The sequence below is a fragment of the Pseudorca crassidens genome, chromosome 11 (assembly GCF_039906515.1).
Source record: "Pseudorca crassidens isolate mPseCra1 chromosome 11, mPseCra1.hap1, whole genome shotgun sequence".
Lineage (NCBI taxonomy): Eukaryota > Metazoa > Chordata > Mammalia > Artiodactyla > Delphinidae > Pseudorca > Pseudorca crassidens.
The window spans coordinates 47458449-47483989 of NC_090306.1; the positions used below are offsets into that span (position 1 = coordinate 47458449).

Sequence of the window (25541 nt, forward strand, 5' to 3'; positions counted from 1 at the left end):
AGCAAAGAAGCCAGAGGCTTCGTCCTCACATCGTTTTTAATAAATAGACAAAACCCACTGATGGATGCAGCAAACTAAGGTCAGAGGAGAGGGGAAGCCAGGGAGGGAAGAGCCCCTGAGTCAGCGACATAACCTCCTCCCCACCCTCTGGGCTTAAGGCACTTTCAGGGAGATAGGTCCTCGGGGTCTCATTATACAGGGTGAATGGGAGAGGGAAGGATTAGGGTCCCTTCTCCCCACTTTTGCATCAGGACACCACTGCCCTCCTCACCCATCCCTGATTTACCCCCTCTCATCTCACAGCATCCTAAGGGGAGGTTTGGGGGGGGGGTGGTCCTCACGGGGAGAGAGGTCTGTGCCCCTGAGGAAACAGATCCTGCCACATCCTGATGGGACACCGGCAACCCAGCCTGCCCCCTTCATCCCTAGGAGCCATCTCTGGGGAAGGGGTGCAGGGGACCCATGGGCCAGGCTGGGAAGGAGGAGGCTAGGCAGTGCCTGGCACAGGGTGCCCATCGGAGCCCGGCTCCGGGTGCCCATCCGCAGCCAGGATGGGGTGTGCATCGGGCCCTCCGCCCCGGGGGCCGCCCCAGTTATTCCTCAGGATGGTGCCCGTCTTCTCTTCCTTGAACTGTTGCCGGTCTTCCCGTGGGATCTTCACCGCGTGGTACTGGGGCACAGTGGCTTCGGGGTACCGCGCCCGCTTGAAGAATCCCATCTGGAAGAACAGCAGGCCAGACATGAGCAGGCTGCGGGGCTGAGGTCCCTGGAGCAGATGCCCAGCACAGCCCAGCCTCCTGCCTCCACCATCCCTGGGACAGAAAGAACCAACAGCAGCAGAAAGGGGCTGGCTGGGCAGCAGCTCGTGCAGGAAGCAGCCCTCACAGGTGCCACCATCAGTGCTGGGTCCCCAGGTTCTCACTGACAGCAAGAGAAAGACCAGGAGGGGCCTGAGGTGCAGGACCAAGGACATCTCCCTTGGTGCCTGAAAGAGGGGGTTGAAGGTAGAACATCAGGACTGCTGACCCCAAAGGTTTCCACACCCCCAAGATTTTTAAGAGACCCAGTAGCATCCCCTAGAACACAAACAAGAGCAGAGGGAAAACATGGCTTCCTAGAGCCCCGCAAACTCCAGAATGATTCCTCCCAAGCCTCATACGCACAACCCCTGTGTACTGGGCAGCATCGCCCTTAGGGCGGGCCCTCTCCTCTATGAATACGGTAGCCTGGCCCCTCGCTAAGTCATGAACATGCTGGCCCTTACCTACCAAGACAGAAATGTGCCCCTTGCACACTCACACTCAGGACTTCCCAGGACTCCTACATGCTGGACTGCACGGCACCTCCTTGCACATGTGTCTCTGCACACTCATGCCCACAGAAAAGACATGCACGGCACCTTCCTGCACTCCCCACATGCTCACAACCCCAGGAGCCCACCCAACCCTTGTGCGTGCCCCAGGCCGTGCACACTCACCCTTAGGGCCTCACCCTGACAACCACCTCCCCTCAGTTCCTGGAACTCACACCACCCTCATGCAATCTCCTTTCTACACCCTGCACATTCCTGGTCGCCTGAATGCTGGGAGCTCGACCCACACTCACATACATACCCACACACTCACACACACGCGCGCACACACATGCTCACACACAACAATTACCCCACGGTCCCTGGACCCCCAGCTTCCGCAGCTGAGGGCTGCACGGCCAGACGGGCCCGGTGGAAGTTGGTGGGGAAAGATGAGCTCTGGCTGTCCCGATGGAAGAAGCCACACTGGGACGTAAGGGAGGAAGGGAGCAGAAGAGGTGGAGGATGGGAAGACTGAGGAAGGATGGGCGCCTCTACCTCTGCCTTGTCCCCCTTCCATGGGAGCAGGAAGCAGAGATTCTGGAGCCAGTTTCTCGGAGGCATCAATCCCCCCTAAGAATGGCAAGGTCCCCAACAGTCTGGATGCCCAGAGGCCTAGTCCACTGATGACTCACATTTGCCAGAGGGTGTGCTTGGTCCTGGGGAGGCCCCAAGGGCATGCATGGCTCCAAATGGCCCAGATGTGGCATGTGGTTCAGGGGATGACTGCTGGTGATGGACGTGATTCTCTGTACTGCCACGCGCATGAACGGGCTTTTAATGTGGAGCCCCAGGCGCACACGTGATTCTGGCTACACTCTGTGTGTATGAGAATGGCTCCAGGTAGAGCCTGGTATGTGGAGGTTCCGAGTTCAGTCCTGGCAACAGTCCCCTGCAGGCAGTTCTCCACACTGCTTGGCTTTCTTGGCCACAGTTTCCTTCCCAGCCTTACCCACCATGCTCTAGTTAATTCAGACCACACTTCCCTGCCTCCATGGCTTTGCCCCTCATAGTCCTGAAAGGCCCACACCCACCCATCCCTCTCCCCACATCCAGATCCTACCACCCCACCTTCTAAGGCGCAGCTCCAGGGCCACCTGCTCTCAAGCTTTCCCTCACCTGAGCTCCCACTGCACTTTCTTGACTCAGTCCACTGCCTCGTCCTGGACTACTCCCCTCCCCAACTAGACTATAAAACCCCTGAGAACAGGATCTACATCTGACTTATCTCTGAAACATCCAGGGCCTGATAGAGACCCTGGTACACGCAGGGTAAGTGCTCAATGCAGATTTGCTGAATAAATGGGAGACTGGGTGAGAGAACCACACCATGAAAGGCCACCTGCCTGACAGGGGAGCCCTGCTCCCAGCGGCATCACCCTCCCCAAGCCTCACCTTCCACATCAGCAGCACCAGCAGCGCCAGCACCAGCAGCCCGGCCAGTACAGCCAGAAGGATGGCCCACCAGGGGACTCCTTCTGCCACCACAGCCACGGGGTCCAGGTACACCATCACTGGGATCTGGGGAGCAAGGGGTTAAGGGAACAAGGGCTGGAGCAACAGGACAGAAGAGCTTCCCCTGCTTCATGCCCCCAGCCCAGCAGCTCACCACTGTGGAGGCATCTCTGAGCAGCAAGTTCTTGATGGAGGACTTCACGGTGATGTTGGCTTGAACAATCACTTCCAGGGACTTCACAGCCGAGTACTCCTAAGGGAGCAGGGAAGGAGACCCTCCTCCTAAATGCCCCTACGCCCCCACCTCCCCCGAGCTCCTGAAGTTATAAACGGAATGGTGCCCAACACGGAGGGTGTTTCTGCCTGTCTTGGGTTGAGAGTGTGCTGCATTTGGACAGGAAGGAGGAAGGAGAAGTGAGCCCCAGGGCGGGGGTTGGGGAAGAGGATGCCCAGCCCAGCGCCCCAGCCTGACTCTCACCTCCAGGAAGGTGCTGTTCCAGAGGCGGCCCCAGACATGCAGCACAGCTGCACGGTCAAAGCTGTAGAGAGGGCAGCTGAACACCACGCAGCTGGCCGTGCCCTGGGTGCAGTCCTGTGGACCAGGACCCGCAGGGCTCTGAGCTGCTTGGCCCCAGCACCCTCACAAACGTGGTCACACAGACACTGTCTGCCCAGAGCCTTCCCTCCATCCCTCCATGAGCCCCCATTTTCCCCTGGCTCTTCATTCAATATCTCTCCCATTTTCCTTACCTGGCTTCAAACTCCCCTCCTCCAAGAAGTCTTCCCAAACTAACCCTGTGGTCCAAAAGAGCAGCCTACCCCAAATCTGGGCTATTTGGCTTTGAAATGCATGGGGAGCAGGGAGGAGGTCTCTTGACAGCAGCAGGAAGAGTATCTTCCCCAGTAGATGCTCATGTTACCTAATGACAGTCCCATATATTGAGCATCTATCTGCAAGGTACTTATCTCATTTAAATTCACAACTGTCCTGCAAGGTGCATATTATTATCATCCCCATTTTTCAAACTAGGAAATTAAAGTTCAAAGAGGCCAGGTGACCTGCCTCAGGTCACACAGCTAGCAAAGCTGGAAAGAGGTGGAACGGATACTTGAACCCAGGTCCAGAGTGGGCAAAGCTGCGCTCCTCCGTGAAGCCCAAACTCACTGAATGAGCAGGAGGATGCCCGGAGCGGCTGGGGGGACAGGGGACTTAGGCCCTTCTCCTTCCACGCCTGACCTAAATCCATTTGGCCCAATCCCACCTAATGGCCCATTTGCCTAAAAATTAATGTTCTATCCATCACGCTGCCTATACAGAAGAATGGCCACTTTCGAGCAATTCAAGAATCCTTGGTCAATTTGTCTAAAAGTCATTTTAAGTAAAAGAATCCATTTCAAAGTTCTTAGCAAAAAGGGTGGCCTTTCAGAAGAAATCATTCACCTGGAGAAAGCAGGACTATCCATGTAACAGGGAAACAGCAGTTACACAAGCTCATACCACCCCTGAGGTGACTTCATTTGCTTTCCACCATGCTCTCAGGGAAGCTGAGGGCCCCCAGGAAGGATGGGCTGTGGCAGCGGAACTTCCTCCCAGACAGATGCCACCAGAGCTGGCCCAACTGCTGCCCTCCCCCTGCCAAGGTCTCTTTGCCCCTTTTTGCCTCTATTGCCCATCCTTTCCGCACCTGGGATTCACCTTCTGCCACCAGGCCAAGCACCCCCCGATCTGTGCCCCCCCCCCACTCTCACTGCCAGCGCCATCCTAAAAGGGACGAGTACACAGAGTCTGCGCTAATCTGCTCAGTGAGCCCCGCCAGGAACAAAACTGTGTGAAACGAGGAGGAAACGGGGAGGCAAAAGGGCTCGAAAAGGATAGGCTTAATGAATCACATAAATATACTATCGATTTAATTATTAGAACTTTTAAAACCTTCGAGTGTTTTTTGACATTGTGAAAATCAAGCAGGTTTCCTTATGCAAATTGACTTTCTGGCCTAAAAGAATTCAAAAGAATAACAAACAGATCTCAGAGATGGCTAAAACCACCCCCTATAAAATGTGACCTTTCATACACACGCAGGGAGAATCAACCGCGTGGGTAACGGGCTATGGTAAGTGCCCTGCTCTGGAGTGAACACCTGGTGGGCGTGGGGGAGCGGCGGCGGCGGCAGCTGCTTCACCGGTGTGATGTGAAGTGCCCTGTCACCTTGCCCCCGGTGTCTGTGACCATCACAGCTATTAACAGGCCACCCGGCACCCTGAAGCTCCCTGCCCTCCCCTCCCCCCGCCATCCTCTGTCCTACCACGTGCCCCACCCCATCCTGCCTGGGCCACGTGTGCCCCGCCCTCACCAGGGTGACGTTTTTCTTCTTCTCAGCAGAGGACACTAGCCACCAGGACGTGCTGGGCTCCGGCTGCTCGTGAGGCTCCCGTGGCTCCGGCTGCCCCAGCTCCCGCCGCCTCCTGTCCCTGCTGTCCACATCCTGAGGTGCGGAGGGGGCCCAGTGAGGGACAGGTGGCACCTCCTCCCCAGCACCCTCCTCCTGGCCCCCCGACCGGCCGCAGACCCCCAGCCCCATGGCATCCTTCCCGAAGTCTGACCACGCCCCACCCTGCTTCTGCAGCCCCACCCACCTCGCCTAAGCCTCACCAGGTGGAGGACGTTGGGCCTGGGGGAACAGAGTCCCCTCGTCCCCGGCCCCTGCCCGCCCTCCAGCTCCACCCGCATGGGGTACAGCAGCCACTTCCCGTTGGCAATCTCGTGGGGCCACATGATGTTGAGGAAGGCCGAGCCCAGGGTCTTGAGTGACTGGCCTTGGTTGGAGACCTGTGGGCACAAGAGAGTGCAAAGGACAGGTTCTAAATCCCCAGAGATGGAGGGGACAGGGCTGCGGGGAAGCCTCAGGAAGCACAGCTTCAACAAAGACTCAGGATCCTAGATCCAGGCACCATTCTCTGCCCACCCCAAACCCAGGAAAACCTGGAGATGTCCCCGGGAAATGCGGGGAGGCCCCAGCCAAGCAAGGGCAGGGTTCTAGGGAGAGACATCAGCCCTCCCCACTGTCCCCATCCACCAGCAGAGGCCCCTGGGCCCTCATGGCCTCCCCAGACCAGCAGGTGAGATGTCCAGTCAGGAATGAGCAGGAAATGGTCAACTGAGCCCTCAACACAAACACCTGCGCACGGCCAAGGCCCAGGAACTGGGGGAGGCCTCGAACCAGGCGCCAGATGGGAGAAAAGCCACAGCCCTCGGGACATGTCTCAGCTTCTCCTCTGTGCCAAGAAGGGAGGGACCTCACCAGGCCACTTACCGTAACCTCATACTTGACCTTGCTGCCCACATCCCGCTCAGACTGCATGGCGCTCTCGCCCCGCACCACGCCAGAGAAGAAGAGCTGCTGGGGAATGGCCACCCTGGTGAGGAGGGGTCAAAACAGGGGCTGAGGAGGCCTGGGGCCTGATGGAGGGTCAGGAGGGTCAGGCCAGGTGAGGCAGAGCCCAGGCCTGGGTCTGGGGGTAACAATGCCCACCCCTCTGGCGGAGGCGCCCCCCTGGACAAGGCTTACCCCGTGATGGACAGCGGCAGCTCGATGAAGACACGGGCTCGGGCAGAGACCGGCCGCAGCTCCTGCTCGCTGATCCTGGAGTGTGACAGGGGCAGGCGTGGGTGGCGGGCACAGGCACCACCCCAAGGGATCAGGTGAGGACAGCAGAGCCCTTTCTAGGTGGACTTCAAGCCACTGCCCCCACCCTCACCCACCCTGCCCCGCCAGCCTTACGTGGCCAACAGCAGCTCCACCTCCAGCTCTGTGGTCTCAATGGTGATCCCTGAGGTGCTAAGGATGAGGTAGAAGGTGACCTAGGCAAAGGGTGGAGCGAGATTAGAGTCTGGGAGGGCGAGGGGCTTGAGGAGGGGTCAGGGGTGAGAGAGCCACTCGGATAGGGATAAGGGCAGATATGCCGACCTGGGCACCTCTCTTCATGGGGTTCCCCAGCTCACACTCAACATGGGAGGCGTTCTCATTGGACAGGCACAGCGGCTTCTCCTGGAGTGGGGAGAGAAGGAGAGATCAGCTTGGGTTACTGGAGCCCCCAAGACCCCACCCCTGCCCTGCCCCGGGCCCTCACCGCAGGGTCCAGGGCCCGGACTCCTGAATAGTGCAGAGAGGCAGGGAGGGTGACCAGGAGCTGGGCTTCATGGGCGTCATCCCCATCAGCCTGGGGCTGGGCTGGGTCCGAAGGCAGATTGGTGACCTTCAGCTCCAGGCCGATGACTGGCTGCCCACTCAGTGCAAACAGGGCTGTCGTCCCATCCGCATCCCTGGGGGGGTCAGATCCCACTCACTCTAAGACCGGAACACCTGCCCCCGCCTCTCCCTTCCTCCTTCCCCCGCCAGTGCATGCTGCCTGCCCCCACTCCCCGAACCTCTCCTCCCACCCTGGCTCTCCCGAATCTCCGCACACACTGGTCCAAGCCTCAGACTCAAGAGAGTCAAGACTGGGAGTCAGGGGACCTTTGTTTCTGGCCCCAGCTTCAGCACTTACTGACCTTGGGCAAGTAACTTAACCTCTCTAGGCCTCCGTTCTCCATCTCTAAAGTGGGACTAGTAATATTTTCCGCTTCATGGGGTTGTGAAGACTTAACAGTGAGATGTGTGTGAACTGTGTAATTTTTTTTATATGGTGAAGGCTTGTCACTCCCTGCCAGAGGAGCCCCTGTGGGCCCCTCACTGCCCTCATCCTGCAAACTTCTGAGCTCTCGGCAGGTTCTCCCCACCTTCCACCTTCCACCCTCTCCCTGCAGGCTCAGCCCCCGCTCCCGCTGGCCCTCCCAAGGGGACTTCCTTCCGTCCCTTGATCTCTTGCCTTCCCACCCCACCTGCTCCCTCGCTCCCCCTCACATGGGCAGAGGCTGAAACTCCGTGTCGCTGACACGGGTGCAGAACCGGGCGTGGACCAGCTGCAGGTTGCTCTGACACACCTTGTCTTCACCACAGCCTTGCTTCAGAAAGTGGATCTGGGGAGAGATTTGAAGAGGGGGTCATTCCCAGGGGGTGCATGTATCGCCAAGGCGTATGGCGGGGTAGAGGATCATGGGAATAAACAACCTGAGTTCAACCCGCAGATCTGCTGCTTCCTAGCTGTGTGACACCCAGCTGGTCACCTAACCGCTCTGAGCTGTGTCCTCATCAGTAAAATGATGGGAGTATTACGATGCCGTGGTAGAGAGCAGCAGGCTAGTCCACAGCGAGGCCGCATTTCCTTGGCCTTTCTTGCATGTAACTAAGTCCCAGACTTAGAACGTGAAGAGAAGTAAAGAGCATCACTTCCGGACTGGCCGTAAGACCCATACAAGGAAGTCCCCGCCCCCCTCCAACTGATGGGATAGAGGTGACCTAAGGACCTTGGAGGCCACATTTGAACATGGCAGACCCCCAGCACCCTGGGCCCCTGAATGACCGCCTGTCCCCTCTGACTAGGAACGCGTGATAATTTGGGCCATTTTACATCTGTGGCCCGCCTGTTACAGCATCTAGAGATATGAGGAACAACTGGGGTAGCATGAAAGAATTTTGCAAGCTATGAATGTCACTGGCGAGGGATTCACGATCCCTGTCCCTCCCAGCTTCTTTTCCTGGGCTAAATCAGAACGCATGCTCACCTCTGTCCGCTGGGTGCTGGGCTGGTGGGCATTGAGGATGGGGGCCACGGGGGGCAGCCCCTGGGCAGGAGCCTGTCGCCGGAGCCGAGGGGTCTGGAGACTATAGGACAGAGTCACCACGATGGCCCGAAGCTTGTCTTTGACATTCTCCTGGGGAAGGGAAAAGATAGACGTGAATGCAAGAACAACCCCCAGACCCCAGCCCTGCCCAAAGCCCCAGCCAGACCTAGGACAGATCCTGGAAAGAGGCTCAGGGAGACGAAGGAGAGAGGTGGAGAACTGGGCTAGCGGGGGGAGAGCAACTGGGGTGGAGAAGGGAGGACAGCCAGGATTTAGGGCTTCGGGGACCAGACGAGAAGACGGAACCTGCCGTGGCCATCTCCAGGGCGTATAGAACTTGACAGGAGATGCAAGAAAACGGCAGGTAAAAGAGAGGCCCGAAAGGGAGCCTTCCCAAAAGTCGAGATCTTAGACTGAGGTGTGAGTGTGTTTGGGAAGAAGATGAGAGGAAGCCGGGAAAAGAGACGATGCGATGACAATGACCCTCAGAGGCCAAGGGGTCAGCGTCCACCTGGAGCTGAAGCATAGTGTCTCCACAGACTCGGTCATGCTGGTGTTTCAGCCACACGGTGCCCGAGGCCTGGTGCTTGGGGTCATCCGGGCCACGGCTCAGGAAGGTTACACGGGGCACCTGTCCCCGGAGCCTCCGGTCCGTGTCCCCATCTAACGTGTACTCCAGGGCTGTGGCAGGTGGGAGAGGAGGGGCCGGTGAGCTGCAGAGCAGCTCCAATGGGCCCTTCTCTGCACCCCGGAGTGACCCCCCCCCTGACACCCAACGGGGTGAGCGTGGAGGGGCCTCACTCACCCACAGCGGGGCTGTAGCTGCTGGGCGATGCAATGTAGCTGAAACAGACCCTGAGGTCCATGCTGCGGGGACGAAGACAAGGCTGACAGGCCCGAGCCACACCCCAACCCTGCCCACTCCTGCCCCAGCCCCAGCCCCAAACTGGGTAGACAGGGGAGAACTGGACCCTGGAGGCTCCCCTCCACCCTCCCCTCGGACCCCGCCTCACCAGACCGAGTGGCCACTGGCGCAGTTGGGCTGTTCTAGGTCGATGCTTCTTGGAAGAATAGAGACCTCGTGGGAGACGTGGAGGACAGGCCTGGCCCTGGGGAAGGGGGAGTCCAGGGCACAGGAGACATGAGAACATGAGGCTGGGAAAGAGGAGAGGCGGCAGATCTGGCACTGCAGAGCGGCTGGGCCTTGGGGAGGGGGAGGCCAGCAGAGGAGGACGGCTCACCTGAAGAGCACGGCAGTGTCGGCCAGGGAGCCCACCAGCAGGTCCGGGTAGCGGTTCCCATCCACATCCAGGCCGCCCGACAGAGAGTAGCCAAAGCTCTTTATGCCCACAGCCTCGCCCTCCAGCACCTGGGGGACCAGACCATCAGCCTCCCCACCCATCACACCCCAGCCTCTGCCTCCCCCTCCCTCTGCTGCTGTGCCCCCTGGGTCCCCCAGACACCCATTCCCTCATCCCCACCACTCCCCTCACCTGGGAAGGTTTGACGACAAGCCCCAGGCTGCTCCCGTGGTAGATAAAGACTTTCCCATCCCCGTCGAAGGGGGCCCCTACAGCAAGGTCTGCAGGAGTGGGAGGAAGGCAATCAGACCCGGGGGCTGAGGGTGGGAGGCCTGAGGTCCAGGCCCCTACTTTCCCTCAGTCACTCAGTTCCATACCCTGTGTTTTCTATTTTATTGAGAGGCTACTAAGTCCTGGGCACCTTACACATGTCATTTTTAATCCTTTCAGCTACTCTCTGCAGGCATCACTAGCTCAGAAAGGGTCCTTGCCCAAGGTCACAAAGCCGGTAAATGGTAAAGCTCAGGCAGGAGCCCAGGTTGCTCCTCTCCCTGAGCCCTCAGAAGACCTTCCCCTTGACCTCAGAGGCACTTCTGCACCCCTGCCCCTCCCCCCTCCCTCCCCCCCTTCCCCAGCCTTCCCTGTCCCCAGTCACACCTGGGAAGCCATCTTGGTTGAGGTCCCCCAGGACAGCCAGACTGATCCCAAACATGGAGTCAGGAGAGCCGCAGAGCCGGAGAGGGGAGACCCCAGCCCAGTGACCCCCCTGGTTCATGTACACATACACGGCACCCCCCAGTTCTTCTTGGCGCTCAAAGAAGTAGGGGGCACCCACTACCAGATCTGTCCAGCTATGGAGAGAGAGAGACAGCCAGTGGAGTCAGGAGGAGAGGCCAGAGGCCCCTCACCCCTCCTAGACCCAGCCGCCCCCAGGCTCCCCCCGCCTCAGCCCACTCTCACCCGTCATTGTTAAGGTCAGCCACCGCCAGCGAGTAGCCAAAGCCAGAGGTCAGGCGCTCCCCAGACAGCATAACTTCAGGCACCAGGCGACTGGCGCTGTCTTTGCGCAGAATGACCACAGCACCCTTGTGGTTGGCACGGGGGGCCCCTGCCACAAAGCTCAGCTCCTCTGCTCGCACCAGACTCTTCCCCGAGTCGATGGAGAAACCTGGATGGGGGCGACTCACCAGTGAGCTGTCCCCACCAGACTCCCAGCCAGGGTAGGTCACAGCTCCTCCCACCCTGCCCCTCCCTAACAGGGAGAGGTGCCCTCTGTGGCATCACCACCACAGCTGGACCACTCCTCTTCCCCTCCAGAGGCCCGGAAGCCCTCCCCACCCAGAGGCTAAGGTCTGGCACGAGAAGCGCGATGAGGTCGGCCTCAGGGACTGGGGAGGAAGGAGAAAGGCAATGGCTGAGAAGGCCAGGCCGCTGGGCTGGGGGCTGAGGCACCGGCAGGAGCTGGGCCAGGGCGCCCCCATATGATTCCCTGGAACTGCTCTCCTCTCTGCACACCCAGGAGACCCCCATCCCATCCAATGCACCTTCTTTGCCCCCTACGCCCACCATCCTGGCAGGAAGAGGAAGACTTCACACGGACGGGAGAGGAAGAAACGGGGGGAGATGGGGAGGAGTTTGATTCACGCAAGCTTCTCCCAGGCCTCGTTTCCTCCTCTTCTGCAGAAGGACGCGGATGAGAAAGGAGAGGGACTTACCAACACAGCTGGACCTTTCTCCGCACATGCCCACCATCCATCCCTCAGAGAAAGTCCCCCAGAGGCCTAGCCTCCTTCCTTCCTAGTACAGCCTCAGCCCATCTGGATCTTCCTCCATGGAGATCCCCGTTCACAGCCCCGAGGCTTCACCCCTGGGGCCTCTTCTCCTTGGGCCTGGTTACTGCGCTCAGCTCTTGTCTGTAACCTGGGCCCAGTGGGTGTTTCTCTGGGTGCGTGTTGGGGGGCAGGGCAGGAGAGGTGGGGAGGCCAGGCCAAGCCCCCAGGGCCCAGGAGGACGTGGAGGGGCGCTTACAAACCTAAGTAGCTATTCAGGGCCAAGTCTCCGGCTGGTCCTGGGAGCCGGTCAGCAGGGTCCAAAGTTTTATACACCAGCTGGTCAGGGTCTGAGCTATCAATGTTGGTCACAAAGAGCAACCCTGCGGGGGGCGGGGCAGGGAAGACACCAGGGGAGGGACATCCAGAGGAGGGGCCACAGAGTGGAGAGACAGAGGCAGACAGAAAGAGGAAGAAGTGGAGAAAGAATACGAGAGAGACAAACAGACCAGAGAGATAAGAATCAGAGACAGAGACAGAGTGAGGGACAGAGACAGAGACGGAAGGATGGGAGCATGGAGAGAGAGGACAAGAGAGAGAAGCAGAGGGTTAGAGTGGCTCCGGGCCGGGGAGGGGTCCCTACCAAAGTAGCTGTTGGCAGGGACGGGGATGAGGCGGGGGTCCTGCTCCTTCTCACCCCCCGCCTCGTAGGGCCCGTCGTCCAGATGTGCCAGGTCCGCTGAGCCCTGCACACAGAGCTCCACCCTGGCCGTGCCTGCAAGGACAGACCTGTTAGTGCCCAGGGCAGGGAGCACGGAGCACCCGCAGGCCGGGCGCTAGTTAGACAGGCACCCAGGGAAGCCCCTCCTCGCCTTTCCAGCCCTATCTCCACCCCCTCCCGGCCCAAGCTGCCTGGGGTCCCCCAGACTTGGCATCACACTCACCGAGTGTCAGCCCGGCCAGCGGCAGCGTGCGGAGATGGGAATGGGAGTGATGAGGTGTGGGCTGGTGTGTTGGAGCATGCGGGCCCCGGCTGGGCATGTGGGAGCTCATGCCAGCATGTTGCGGAACTCTCGGCCATGCGGAGGAGAGGCGATGGCCCCGTTCGTGTGCGTGCTGGCATGGCTGTGGTGAGAAGCGTGGCAGGGCCCCAGGGCTCCACGGCAGTGAACATGTGGGCGTGCTTGGCCACATGCTGCCCCCAACCCCCTCTCTGAGGTACTGGATACTTTGGTTCCCTTCTCCCCTCCCCAGGGAGTCACTCACCCTTCCAGTTATAGGTTCCTGGGGCCCCAAAGAGGAGGTAGTGGCTGTCGGGGGAGAAGGCAGCAGCCGTGCCCTGCTGGCAGAACCCAAATTGCTCGTGGCCCTGGGGACGTCCCTCACAGAACTTCCACTCCCCGCCATCCAGCTCATCGCGGACGGCCAGATCCTGGCTTAGCACAAAGCAGCGACCAATCACGTCCCTCGTCTCCAGTGTCTGGTCCACACGCTGCCGCGCCTCGTATCGGTGCGCACAGGTCTGTGGGAGAAAAGGAGAGGGGGTCATTACACTGTGAGGGCCAGGACCCTGCTCGAGCCACACTGCCCGTGTGCAGACATTTGGCAGACACTGATTCACTTGCACACGGGTGCACGCACGCAGGTGCGTACAGGCGCGCACACACACACAGACACATCTGCCAGCATCACTCGGGCACCGCCCCCCAGCCCAGTGTAAGGCAGGTATATATATAATCCCCTGCCCTATCCTCTCTGCACCCACTTCTTCACCCTGGTAGGAAGAAACCCTGTTGTACATTCTGCCCGGGCACCCACAGCACAACTAAGCCAGCACCCAGAACTCGTGTCTCCTCGATCCCTCCAGATGGGACTACCCCCAACATGCCCAGCTTGGTACTGCCTCTGAACCTTTCTAAGCACCGCCACCTTGTCTGCAAAGAACTCCCTCCCTTCTCCACTCTCCAAGTGTTGCTTATTCTGGAAATCCTGGCTCAAATCACCCCACCTGCAGGAGTCTTTGCTCTCCACTCCTCCCTTGAACTTGTATAGACTGGGGACCATACCACTCACTTAGCATTAACCATATTCTGCCCCATAGGGACTTATTGTTTGTGCACGTTAGTGATAACACAGAGAGAGAGAATGAGAATCTCTGGAACTATGCAGGAGGCTAGCTGAGAACCAGGCTTTTCCCTGAGTTTACACGTCCTCTCTCAGTAACTAGCACAATGCCTGATGTATAAAAGGTTCTCAGTAAGTTTGACAAATCAGTGCATGGATGAACGGTTAGATATTTTTAAATTTATAAGGACAGGGACCATGTCTTACACCTTTTTGTATCTCTCTGAGGTCCTCAGAAGCGGACCATCATACCATATTGCCAACCTGAGTTCTGTAAGCACATCTGTGCATATGCACACACCATACACACACACACACACACACACACACACACACACACACACACACACACCCCACCCTTGCATAAGTCACAAGAAGTGGTACTCATTGCAATTATATTACCGTTACAGAGTCAAACTGTTTCTCCTTCTTTTTAAAAATTAATTTTCATGACCTTTTTCAATAAAAATAGTAAATATTAAAAGTCAACAAAAAAAAGATATGGTACTCACAACAATCTTGCCCCCAGGTCCCTGGCTCCGAACACTGACTCCCAACCACTGGTTCTCCTTACTCTCCTTCTGCACGTCAGCTGGAGGCGGGACACTGGGAATTAGGGGAGGAAAGAGGAAGCCAAGTCCTCCCCTCCCCTCCTCCTGTGCCCCCCACCCCACCCCCACAGGGCCCTCACCTCCCCGGTCGATGTCCACTCTGTAGCAGTCAGTCTCTTCCAGGCTCAGGGGGCAAGCGAAGAGGCCTCCAGTGCGATTCGCCTGCTGCCCAGGCAGGGCCAGGGCCTGGGGAGCGCCCACCAGCAGCCTGCACGGTGGGGCAGCGGCAGGAGTTGGTGGCCACCTCCCCAGAGCTGCCCAGGCCCAACTCCTCGGTACCAGGCAGAGTGTTGAACGACTAAGGCAAAGGGCCAAAAGCCAGTTTTCCCATGTCCTGATACGGGCAAATTAACACACTTGGCCGTGCAATCATCACATTACGCATGCACATACCATCTGGATGAAGAACCACATACATAGTAGATACACACACACACACACACACACACACACACACACACACACACACACACACACGCCACCCAAGCAGCCTGGCCAGCACTGCTGGTTTGAAAGAACCGCCTGTTCCCAGCACCTGTTTCTGACCAGCCCTTCCTACCCCCCACTCCCTGGCCCCATCCCCAAGCTCTGCCCTCCTCCCCAACCACAGTTCAGTTGAAACCTTCCAAGAAATGCCAAAAATGCTGGGAGCAAAAGTAACAGCACCATGAGGTGGACCAGGGACCAGCCTTGGGGGGCCAAGCAAGAGACGAGATATGGGTCCGCCTCCCTCACCCTCTCCTCGGGGATCTGTCAAAGACCCACTGCCCAGCAACCGTGCCAGCCCAGGATTCTATCAGTCACGCTGGCTGGCATGGAGGTAGGGGCAAGTTTCTCTTTCTGTCTCCAATCCTAGCCCCGTTCTCCCCATACATCCTGAATCCCCTGCCCCATCCTTCCTTCTGCTCCCCCTGTCCATGATTTTCCCCATTCCTCCCCCCGCCCCACCCCGGCCCAGCCTGCTCTCCTACCTCCCCCTCAGACGCTTTCCCAGCTACAACTTTCTTGGCAGGACAATTTTCCATGATCACAGCCAAGGCTTCTTCCCCAGGGGAGGACTGTGCTGGCAATGGAGGTTGCCTGGGTCCCCTGGGGAGGACCCCCAGGCCAGGAGTGAAGGAGAGAGAGAGGTGAGGTGATTGGCACCCAGCTGGCTACAAGGATCTTCTCTTCGCAGAAGGAGACTCGAAAGCGTCAGCAAGACAAACCTCGAGGCCTCTCTCCCCCGCTCTTTTCCTCCATCGCCCTCGCTGGGGCGCAAGGCCCAAAACTCTGTGGGGCAATACTGCAGACAGGCATCTGTGGGGCACTGTGCCAGTTCTGATGGGGCACAGAGCCATTCTCCCTTCCCACAGCTCCTCCTCGTCTCTTAGCAGCTGTCACCCCGTGTCAGAGCCAATGTCACGAGAGAGGGGGATGGGGAGTGTCAGGGAAGAGAGCATACACTGGGCATTCGTTAACAACTATTTATTGAGAACCTACCATCTGCCAAGCCCTGTGTCAGGCACTGGTGATACAAGGAAGTAATATTTATTCAGCACCTACTATAGGTCAGGCCCTAGGCTAGATGCCAGGGATATGAGGAACTAACGTTTATGACTCTCTACTAGGTGCCGGGCACCAGGCTAGGCATGTTACCTGCATTATCTCATTTAACCTGCACAACAATCCTATGTGAGGATTCTTTGCTTCTCTTTCAGATGAGGAAACTCACTCAGAGACATTAGTTGGATGCTGGAATTCAAACCCACACATGCCTAATTCCAATATCCATGCCTTTTCCACCCAATGACTGGCCACCTTCCGAAAAGGAAGACAGGGATGAGGAGAGGAGGGTACCCAAGCAGAAAAAGAAGCTAGGTGGCATGGCCAACCTTCAGACACGTCCATGGTGCTCCCACCTCCAAACACAGAGATGGGGAGCCCTTGGAGGACTGGGGCTGCCTCATTCATCTTTGCATTTGCCCCCTAGGAGGCGCCCATATGGAGGACACCTGGACCCACACATTATGCGGGCTCACAGAGACACGCAGTGTCTCAGCTGGTCAGCGCAGAACTAAGCACCAGGAGAAGCTAACGGTCGTGTTTAATGCTCACATCTCCCCTGGAGGTCATGAGTAGGGAGTAGAGAGGAGGGGAGGGGTCCATATGGAGGAAAGAAGCTGAGTGCATAGCTATGACCAGACCATCCCACCTGGAACAAGAGTTCCCACACACAGCCTCTCCAGTCCCTCCACCTCTGCCCCAGCCACACACTCCCTCCTGGCTTCATCCCATGGTCCCCAGCCACCCCAGGCCTCTGGACAGAACAGTATCCACAGATACAGCCACTGCAGAGAGAAAGGCAGCTAGGAGCCAAGGACTCCCTGGGAGCCTGGCTAAGTGGAGGTGAAGGAGTAGCCCAGTACCTCTGCACTTCGCAATTCCCCGTTCACTCCAGGCCCCAACCCAAGTCCAGCCCACTCTGACTCTCTCAATCTGGGTGGCCCTCTGGGGAGGGTGCTTGGCCTGAAAGGTTGGCTCAGCCCGGGGGGTGCTCCAGCCAAGCCTTTGGATCCAGGCTCGCTGGAAGGCACTAAAGCTACGCTCCAGCTCTGTGGATCACCATACAAGAAAAAAGGTACCAACACTTTCATAGCACCCACTGTGGGCCTCGCACTATTCTCAGCGTCTTACATGTGTTAACAACTCTTTCAATGCTCACAACAACTCTATATGGTAGTACACTTGATGGTATGACGGTTGATGGAAATAAATGAGGCTGAAACCACAGAGCAAAGAAGGTTACACTTCAAAGTCTCATCCGGGGCTAGATTGAAGGACATCAAACTTGGTGATGTCTTTCGATCAGCGAGTGCTGGGGAAGGTGACCTGCAACCCCAAAGCCAGGGACTTAGCGAGGTATCTGGCCTCTCACAGGCCACCAGACAGCAGAGCGCCCCCTGCTGGGACAAGAGCAGGGTGAGGCGGTCAGGCCCCTCTGAGAAGGCCCCCAGTTTGGCTCAGGGGCCACCATCAGAGACGAGGGGGAAATGACAAGAGACCAAGCTATTAAAAATAACCTAGAATTTGCCTGGAAATAGCTCAGAGAGCTCAGCATGTCCTAAAAAGGCCTCCAGTCCTAGAACTCTAGCACATGGGGGGAGGGGGGAGGGAGGGAGACAGAGATGAGGGAGGAAGCAGATAGAAGGCTGAAGAAGAGATGAAGTCGGTAGCTTTCCATTGCTCCCAAAGTTTGGGGGACTGCTTGACCCTGCTCCCTGATGACAGGGATAATGGAAGAAGAATCAGAGCGAGCCCCTCCTCCCTGAGCAGGGGAGAGAAATGAGCTCTTGTCCCTACGCTCTGCCCCCAGGCCAATAGCAGTGGGGAGAAGATAGTCCCAGTGGACAGCACTGATCCCATTAATGGACACTTAGTGTGGCTTAGGCACTGGCCTAGGAGAGAAAAGTCCCCAGGCAGGAAGGGGTGGGCCGCTTTCTTCCCCTTCCTGCCTCTCTTTTTAAAATCGTATAAGGAGCTGGGGCCAATAGTACAGGAAGCATGACAGTCACAGGCCCCATAAGTGTGTCTTTCTCCTACGGGTCCCGAACTGATTAGAAAATAACCAGAATTGTCCTCTGCCCCTCACTTTCCCTGCCCCTCCCCACTGCTGAGATTCCTGGAGCTGGAAATTTCCTGAGGAGGAGGAAGGGGAACAGCCTGGCCGGCATCCTTCCTGGATCTCTCTCACTGCTGCTGCTGCTGCTACAACTTTGGAGGCTCTGTTTTCTGCCACCCTCTATCACCAAACCACATAGTTCAGACTGCCAGACCCTCCCAGGTCCTCTCCCAGCCTTCCTGTGGTCCTGAGCCACAGAAGCGGCAGCCCAGTGTCCTGATGCTCTCTTTCCATCCCATGGCAATGGCCTGGCAGGAAGTTATTTCTGGAGTCTACCCTCCATCCCTTCATGGCACCTTCAGCATCTCTGTCCTTTCCCTCTCCTCCTGACCTAAGCAGAGGCCAAATGCTCAATCTCCCTCCCTGAGGGAGTTCAGCCCCCGGAAGGAGGGGAGCCACAAGCCCTGGGACTGGAGCAAGAATGCAAGTTGGGGTGAAAGGTGAAAGGAGACAGCTCCCAGCCAAGACAAGGACCTTGTTCTCCAACTTATCCCCAAAGCAAGATGCTGGGTCTCAGACCCAAGACAGGCAAGGCTCCAGGCTGGGGTGTGGGTTATCTGTAGACAGCCTGAGTCTTGATGGGGTCGGAAGATTGAGAGATGGGGCGGGCCGGGGGGGCACCTGTGGCTCGGGCACGGGGATTCTGCGCGGGTGTGGTGACTCACCAGCTTTGGGGTCCGGGCTGCAACTGCCGATGCAGAGCCACAGAGAAGCCAAAGAGGCTCCCTGGCTCGCCCTCCTTGCGCAGGGCGCCCATCACGTCCAGATTGAAGGCGACAGCCCCTGGGAAGAGCAGTCCGGCAAGCAGGGAGCCAAGAAGGTAACAAATGCCAGGGGCCCCCCATGGATCGCGGCCCGGAGTCCCTGCCATGGGGCGACCCCCGCGCGCGCTCCGGGAGAGCGCAAGGAAATCCGCTCGCGCCCCGAGTCCCAGGTCTCCCGAGGCGGGTCTCTGGTCTCCGAGTCTCGCTGGTCCTTCAGGGGGTCTCGCAGTCTTCCGCCTCGCCACCCCTCTCCCGCCGCTCCGCCGCCCCAGCACCAGCCAGGACAACTGCAGCGGCCGCAACCTCTGGTCCACTCCGGCTCCCGCCTCCTCTCCCACGGGTGCCGCCCCGGCCCCGCCCTCGCCCCGCCCCTCGGCCCCGCTGCAGGTGGAGGCCGCCGGAGTCGCAGAGGGATGCCCAGGAGGGTGGCTCCGGGTGGGAACCCTCCCAGCCCCACCCCACCTCGGGCGCCGCCCCCGCCAGCGCTCTCCCTTTCCCCCGACTCCTGCCCTAGCCCGCGAGCGGTGGAGGCGGCGTCTGGGAACGGGGAGGGAGTGAGAAATACGGATAGAAAGGCGCCGAAAAAGAGGAGCGGCGGGGGGCGGGACGGGTAAGAGATGGGAAGTGGATGAGGCTCAAGGGCAGTCTGGGAAGAGAGAAATGCAGAGAGAAAGACGCAGATGAGTCCGGAGTGGTCCCTTAATGCTACCTTCTCCTCATGGACACACAGAGCACCTCTCCTGCTGTTTGAATCAGACCATTTCCCACCCCATCCCATCCCACCTCTCAGAGTCCGGCCTTGGCGACGGCTCTGCTAGACACATACATCGTCAGCGTTCAGAGAAGCAGAGGAAAAGAGAGGCGAGAAGAAAGAAAAACTCAGCAGGCCTGGGGAGGGGAACAAAGGAGGCAGGTAGAAAGAAAACTGAAAGAGAAAAGAGATTGAGAAAGAAGGGTAAGAGTTTGATCAACAAGGACGGAATGAAGGGAGAAAACAAGGAAAAGACTGAGGGTGATATAGGAAGAGGAAATTAAGCTGGGGGGAAAGCATGGACTGTCAAAGAAGGCCAAAAATGTGAGAGATTGGCCCCAAGAGGGAGAGAGATGGGAAAGATGTCTCTGGCTTCCAGATCCTTCCCAGAACCGTACATTTCCTACCCTCCAAAGGGGAAGGGATTGGAGGGGACAGGGTCCTGCGCTGGCCCAGGCAGGATCGGGGTGGGGCTTCCCAGGGATGTGCACAGGGACTTGCCCCTCTGCCTCTCCCTTCCCCCCAGGCTGAGACAAAGGCAAAGGGGGGGAGGACATTTTCCAACTGTGCTATTTATAACTCTAATCCAGAAATGGGGCCAAGAAGAGAGATAGGAAATAATTTGACACAACTGGAACCTCACTTGCTGCCACATCCCGTTCCTGGTTCACTTTCTTACTGGGTGTTGGTCTTGGGTATACCCATCTTTCCATTTTTCTCCCTTCTCTCTCTCACCCTCTGGTTTTGTCTCATCCCCAGCTCTGTCTTTATCCCCCTTCTTGTCTCTGTCACTTGGAATCTTTCTAGACTATTTCTCAATGTCTCTAGTATTTCCTTTGCCCCCCAAACACTATCATATCCTTAAGACTCTCTGTTCTCCCTCCCTGTCTTCAAAGCTCCAATATGTGTTCTCCCTAATTCCTTTTCCCATGTTCCCTTTGCCTCTCTTACTTCTTTTTCCAGGATTATACTTAAATTTTTTTTTTAATTTTTTAAATAGGCTCTCACTCTGCTGCCCAGTGGGACAATCCTTGCCCTGTGTAAGTTTCTACACATTTGAAAGTTTGGGCTTCCATTTTTGCAACACTACACTTGTGGCCATCCCCTCCAGGGGACCAGCACACCTCTAAACAGGTGCTGTCCAGGTAATTCAGCAGGCTGGCCCCTAGATCCTACTTTTATCATCCCCCAGGTATGCGCTCTCCATTCCTTTTCTATCTCAGAGCCCAGATGATGGAGAAGAGCTGCTAGGAGAATGCAGAGGAGTAAAATCAGGATAGAACCCAGACTCCTGACTCTCAGCCCAAACATCCGACCGGGGTCAAAATGCCTTCAGAGCCCCAGCTGCCTCTCTCTCTGCACCTGCAATCCTTGCCTCCCTGCATCTCTATTCCACTGGCTCCTGCTAAATCCGAGACTGAAATCAGACGCCAAGAATCTGCTTCTGACCTCCTCTGCCCAAATATTTGAGAAGTCACCTCACCCGCCACAGGAGGAAGGAGCAGGAAAGAAGAGAGAGAGACAGGCCACCCAAAATTAGCCTGGCTATAAATAGCCGAGAAAGGGAGGGCGGTTCCCTTTCCCAGACCGGCCCCAGACCAGCCTAGTAAATGTAGATGTGTAGATTTTCCCTAAAGGAGAAATGAAACCAGATTGTTGGAGTGGGGAGCAGTATTTCAGGTTAAGGGGGAATGAAGAAGCCGGAGGAATCCAGAGAATGGAACAAGCTTAATATTCGAATAAAAAACCTGCCAGAGAACTTTTGTATTTGAGTTCAAAGTTCAGGAATTCATTAAACTAAAACCAATGCTGGGAATTCCCTGGTGGTCCAGTGGTTAGAACCCCGCGCACTTTTACTGCGGTGGGCGCGGGTTTGATCCCTGGTCGGGAAGCTAAGATCCCACAAGCCCTGCGGCACGGCAAAAGAAAAAAAACAAACACCAATGCTGATACTATGTGTTTCCACTAATATAACAAAACTGTGGAGATGAAGAACAGATTGGTGATTGCCGGGGTACAGGGATGGGGGAGGTGGAGGTGTGAATATAAAAGGATAGCATAGGGAGTTCCTTCCTGGGGATGAAGAGCTCTGTCTCTTGATTTTGGTGGTGGTTATCAAACCTATCCGTGGGATAAGATTGCATAGAACTATGCACACACACAAATGAATGCATGTTAAAAAAAAAAACTGGGGAAACTTGAATAAGGCTTGTAGGCTAGTTAACAGTATTGTACCTATGTCAGCGTCCTGGTTTTGCTACTGTGCTACAGTCATATAAGATGCCGCCTCTGGGGGAAGCTGGGTGAAGGGGTACACAGGATTTCACGCACTATTTTTTTTTGCAGCTTCCTCTGAGTCTACAACTATTTCAAAATAATTTCAAAACATTTTAAACATTGATGGATTCCAGACCCAGCAAAGACTTTGGCCCTTGTCTGGCAGCCCCTCCCCCTCTAACAGCTCTCTTCCCCTCTGACAGGGATCCCTGTTTTTCACCTCCCCCAGATCACACATTTCCCAGCTGCTGTCTCTAGCTTAGGAGCAGACACTTCCAGGACACACACTGCAGGGTTAACTTCTCCCTATACCTCATCTGGCAGCAGAGCCTTGGAGCATATGTCCCAGGGTCAGCCTCTTCCTCCCCAACATACATGAGGACTTTCTCACCCCACCCACCTCTCCAGCACTGGAATCCTCCTGCTAGCCTCTGAATTCTGGCTGGAACCAAAGTTCGAACTATGGGAGCGACTGGGAGAGAAAGAATATAAACGTGATTGAGGACAGTCAGCGGGGAAACAACTTGACCGCTCTGGTCTTTGAGGATCCCAGGGAAACCCCTTGCGTCTTGGGGAGAAGGACTGTGAGGTCACTTCCCACAGTGAGCCATTTAGACTGTCTTGAGGGCCCTTTTTCTTTGAGCACTGGCTTCAGGCCAACATTTGGAACTTGGCCACAACACCAACGGCCCCCTCTTGAAGCCCAGCCAGATTTCCCAGTATGAGAAGCCTTCTGCACTCACACCATGTCCTCCCTCAGTCCTCACCCAACTCCTAACAGCTCAGCAGCATCTGGCCCTAAGGCTTGGCCCGGCTAGTCAGCTTGGAGCTTGCTAATTAAAGCTATCTGAAAGACACCTCAAAAGAACAGGGAAATGAGTGGACGAAAAGAGTATAGAGTTGCATTCATTTATTCTAAGAGAAAAATAATCTGAGTGGGAAATTGTAAGCAGAGGTGGGCAGAAAGAGATTTCAAATTTCAAGAGTCATTCTCCAGATATTCATGCAGCCAGTGTCCACCTCTACCAAAGGCAGGTGGAGCTGAGTTTCGACCACAGTAGACACTGAGGTTAGACAGTGAGCAACAAGGGCCCAGAAAAAGAGTAGGTGGAGGATGACCCTGGAGAGATCAACTGGAGTCCCCAGATACAGGCACCCATGTCCTCTGCCCAGCTCTAGGGCAAAGGAACAGCCAGTGTGTGGGAGAGGAGGGCGGGGCTGATGTCCGCAGAGTCCTGGCAGCCTCTATACCGTTGTGAAAATGTCAGGCAGTTGTACCAATGGGGTGAGGGTAATACAGGATGAGCCTGGCACTCTCCATGAGTCATCCTGATCTTAACAGTACAGACTCACCACTGAAACCCCCAACACCAACCCTCCCTCGTTAGCCCCTGCCCTCTGTTTCACAATCCGCTTGTCACCATTCTCTGGCACGCCGGCCAACCCCTGCCTTTCTTTCCCAGCTTTGCGAGTGAGGCACCAGGCATCTTCCAGTCTGCCTCTGTTTTGCTGGCTCACTGCGGTTGGAAGCGAAAGCCAGAGTGGGGGAGGACTGGGCCAGGCTGCCCTGCAATGCTCTCACTCTTCCCGCTTCTATTGATCAGCTCCTCTCTGGAGCGGAGCCTCTTCCCAAACACTCCCCCCACTACCAGGATTCCCTCCAACTGATGCCCCACAAGCATAGAGAGATATAATGACAAGAGACATGGGGCCGTCCCCAAAAGTGCTTCTGGGCCTCCCCCTCCTGGGTTCTCTCCCATGGTTTCTATAGTATAGTACAGTGGTTACACTCAAGCTCTGGCCTCAGATAGCCCAGATCTGTATCCTAGCTAGATCACTTATGAACTCTATTACTGCACTGCTCTGTACTGCAGATTCTTCCTCGGCAAACTGGGGATGACAGTTATTATACTTCACATGATTGTTCTAGGAATGAAATAATACACGTAAAGTGATTCACACATGGTAAGCACTCAGGATATGTTGTTAAAGAAGTACACATATAAGCAAAAACACATACACACAGTATCCAACACTTTTTATTCAGAGTTTTTATTTTGGCACTTAATGTTCTGCTTTATGCTGCCACTTAACCATTTCAACTCACTAATCCTTTGACACTTGTACACATCCCGGGATTTAAGATGCTAGTCTGCAAAGAGTTGAGTGAACTAATCAGTAATCTTCAGCTCTGACTCAGAAAATTCAAGAATGTTCTATTCTAAACCAATCAACGGGACTTCCCTGGTGGAGCAGTGGTTAAGAAGCCTGCCAGTGCAGGGGACACGGGTTCGAGCCCTGGTCCGGGAAGATCCCACATGCCGTGAAGCAACTAAGCCCGTGTGCCACAACTACTGAGCCTGCGCTCTTAGCCCACGAGCCACAACTACTAAAGCCAGCATGCCTAGATCCCGTGCTCAACAAGAGAAGCCACCGCGATGAGAAGCCCACGTAACGCAATGAAAAGTAGCCCCTGCGCACAGCAACTAGAGAAAGCCTGCGCGCAGCAACTCAGAGCCAACGCAGCCAGAGATAAATAAATAAATCAATCAGCATCCATTTCTCCTCCCCCTGCAAGTAGATATAATAAAGTCAATTTCCAACTATGTAACTGAATCACAAAGTGAGAGAATGCCAAAGTTGGAAATAGCCTTAGATATGGTTTAGTGCAGTGATTCTCAACCTTGGATGCACACTAGAATCACCTGAACAGGGCTTCCCTGGTGGCGCAGTGGTTAAGAATCCGCCTGCTAATGCAGGGGGGGGACACAGGTTCGAGCCCTGGTCCAGGAAGATCCCACATGCCACAGAGCAACTAGGTCCGCGCACCACAACTACTGAGCCTGTGCTCTAGAGCCCGCGAGCCACAACTACTGAAGCCCGCGCACCTAGAGCCTGTGCTCCACAACAAGAGAAGCCAACAAAATGAGAAGCCTGCACACCAGAACGAACAGTAGCCCCCGCTCATAGTAACTAGAGAAAGCCCGCGGCGAGCAGCAACGAAGACCCAACACAGCCCAAAAAATTAATTAATTTTTTTTAAAAAAAGAATCACCTGGGCTTCCCTGGTGGCGCAGCGGTTGAGAATCCGCCTGCCGATGCAGGGGACGCAGGTTCGTGCCCCGGTCCGGTAAGATCCCACATGCCGCGGAGCAGCTGGGCCCGTGAGCCATGGACGCTGAGCCTGTGCGTCCAGAGCCTGTGCTCCGCAACGGGAGAGGCCACAACAGTGAGAGGCCCGCATACCAAAAACAAAAAAACAAAAAATCAGAATCACCTGAACAACTTTTTAAAAAATAATTATACCAGGCCTCCACCCTCAGAGATCTAGTTAATTGGTCTTCGACCAAGGCATATTTTTTAAAACTTCCCCAGATGATTCTAATGTATAGACAGGGCTGAGAACCACTGATTTAATCCGATCTTCTAATTTTCCTAAGGAGAAAACCAACACCCGGAGTGGATAAGCAACTTGCCCAAAGTCACCCGGCATGTCAGTGCACAGTACACCAAGAGAGAATGTTGTAATAGCAAGAATATGTTGCTGATGTTTATAATTTTTTCTTGTTGGGGTTAATCCCAGAAGCATTTCTCTTTAGTTCAGAGAGGTATTATATAATTTACCTTTTACTTTGGCAGCAGCTTATTCTACTGGTAAGACTGAAATAAATGGGTTTGCATTCCCTGACCACAAAAGGACAGAGATGGAATTGCACATTCACCACACATAGCCAGCCAAATTAGCAAAGCTCCCT

The 25541-nt window shown here is 56.1% G+C and overlaps 1 protein-coding gene across 12 annotated transcripts; it reads right to left on the reverse strand.

Moving 5' to 3' along the window:
* Positions 1-18: 18 nt before the first annotated feature.
* ITGA7 (integrin subunit alpha 7) lies at positions 19-24945 on the reverse strand. Of its 12 annotated transcripts, none has more exons than XM_067696869.1 (26): positions 18660-19004; positions 14414-14541; positions 14235-14314; positions 12865-13120; positions 11862-11981; positions 10790-10997; positions 10615-10680; positions 10487-10527; positions 10022-10110; positions 9770-9897; positions 9542-9637; positions 9334-9395; positions 9040-9209; positions 8469-8618; positions 7708-7823; positions 6935-7127; positions 6772-6852; positions 6586-6665; positions 6373-6447; positions 6118-6220; positions 5457-5633; positions 5158-5289; positions 3285-3398; positions 2961-3059; positions 2747-2872; positions 19-718 (listed from the first exon to the last, which is right to left on the reverse strand). In XM_067696869.1, the coding sequence occupies exons 1-26, from the start codon at positions 18863-18865 to the stop codon at positions 488-490; spliced, it is 3327 nt and encodes a 1108-aa protein (XP_067552970.1). In that variant the 5' UTR covers positions 18866-19004; the 3' UTR covers positions 19-487. The 12 variants fall into 12 exon arrangements, with proteins under 12 accessions (XP_067552970.1, XP_067552968.1, XP_067552976.1 ...); XM_067696867.1 differs by lacking the exon at positions 11862-11981 and adding an exon at positions 12242-12373; XM_067696875.1 differs by adding an exon at positions 12242-12373 and having other exon boundaries at positions 10487-10680.
* Between the last annotated feature and the right edge of the window lie 596 nt (positions 24946-25541).

Coding starts and splice junctions, on each gene's coding strand:
- ITGA7 (XM_067696875.1), bottom strand. CDS start 18,865: ATGGCAGGGACTCCGGGCCGCGATCCATGGGGGGCCCCTGGCATTTGT. Junction 14,542..18,659: donor CAGCCCGGACCCCAAAGCTG/GTGAGTCACCAC, acceptor CCCACCGTGCAG/GCTGCTGGTGGGCGCTCCCC. Junction 14,315..14,413: donor AGTGGACATCGACCGGGGAG/GTGAGGGCCCTG, acceptor TCCCGCCTCCAG/CTGACGTGCAGAAGGAGAGT.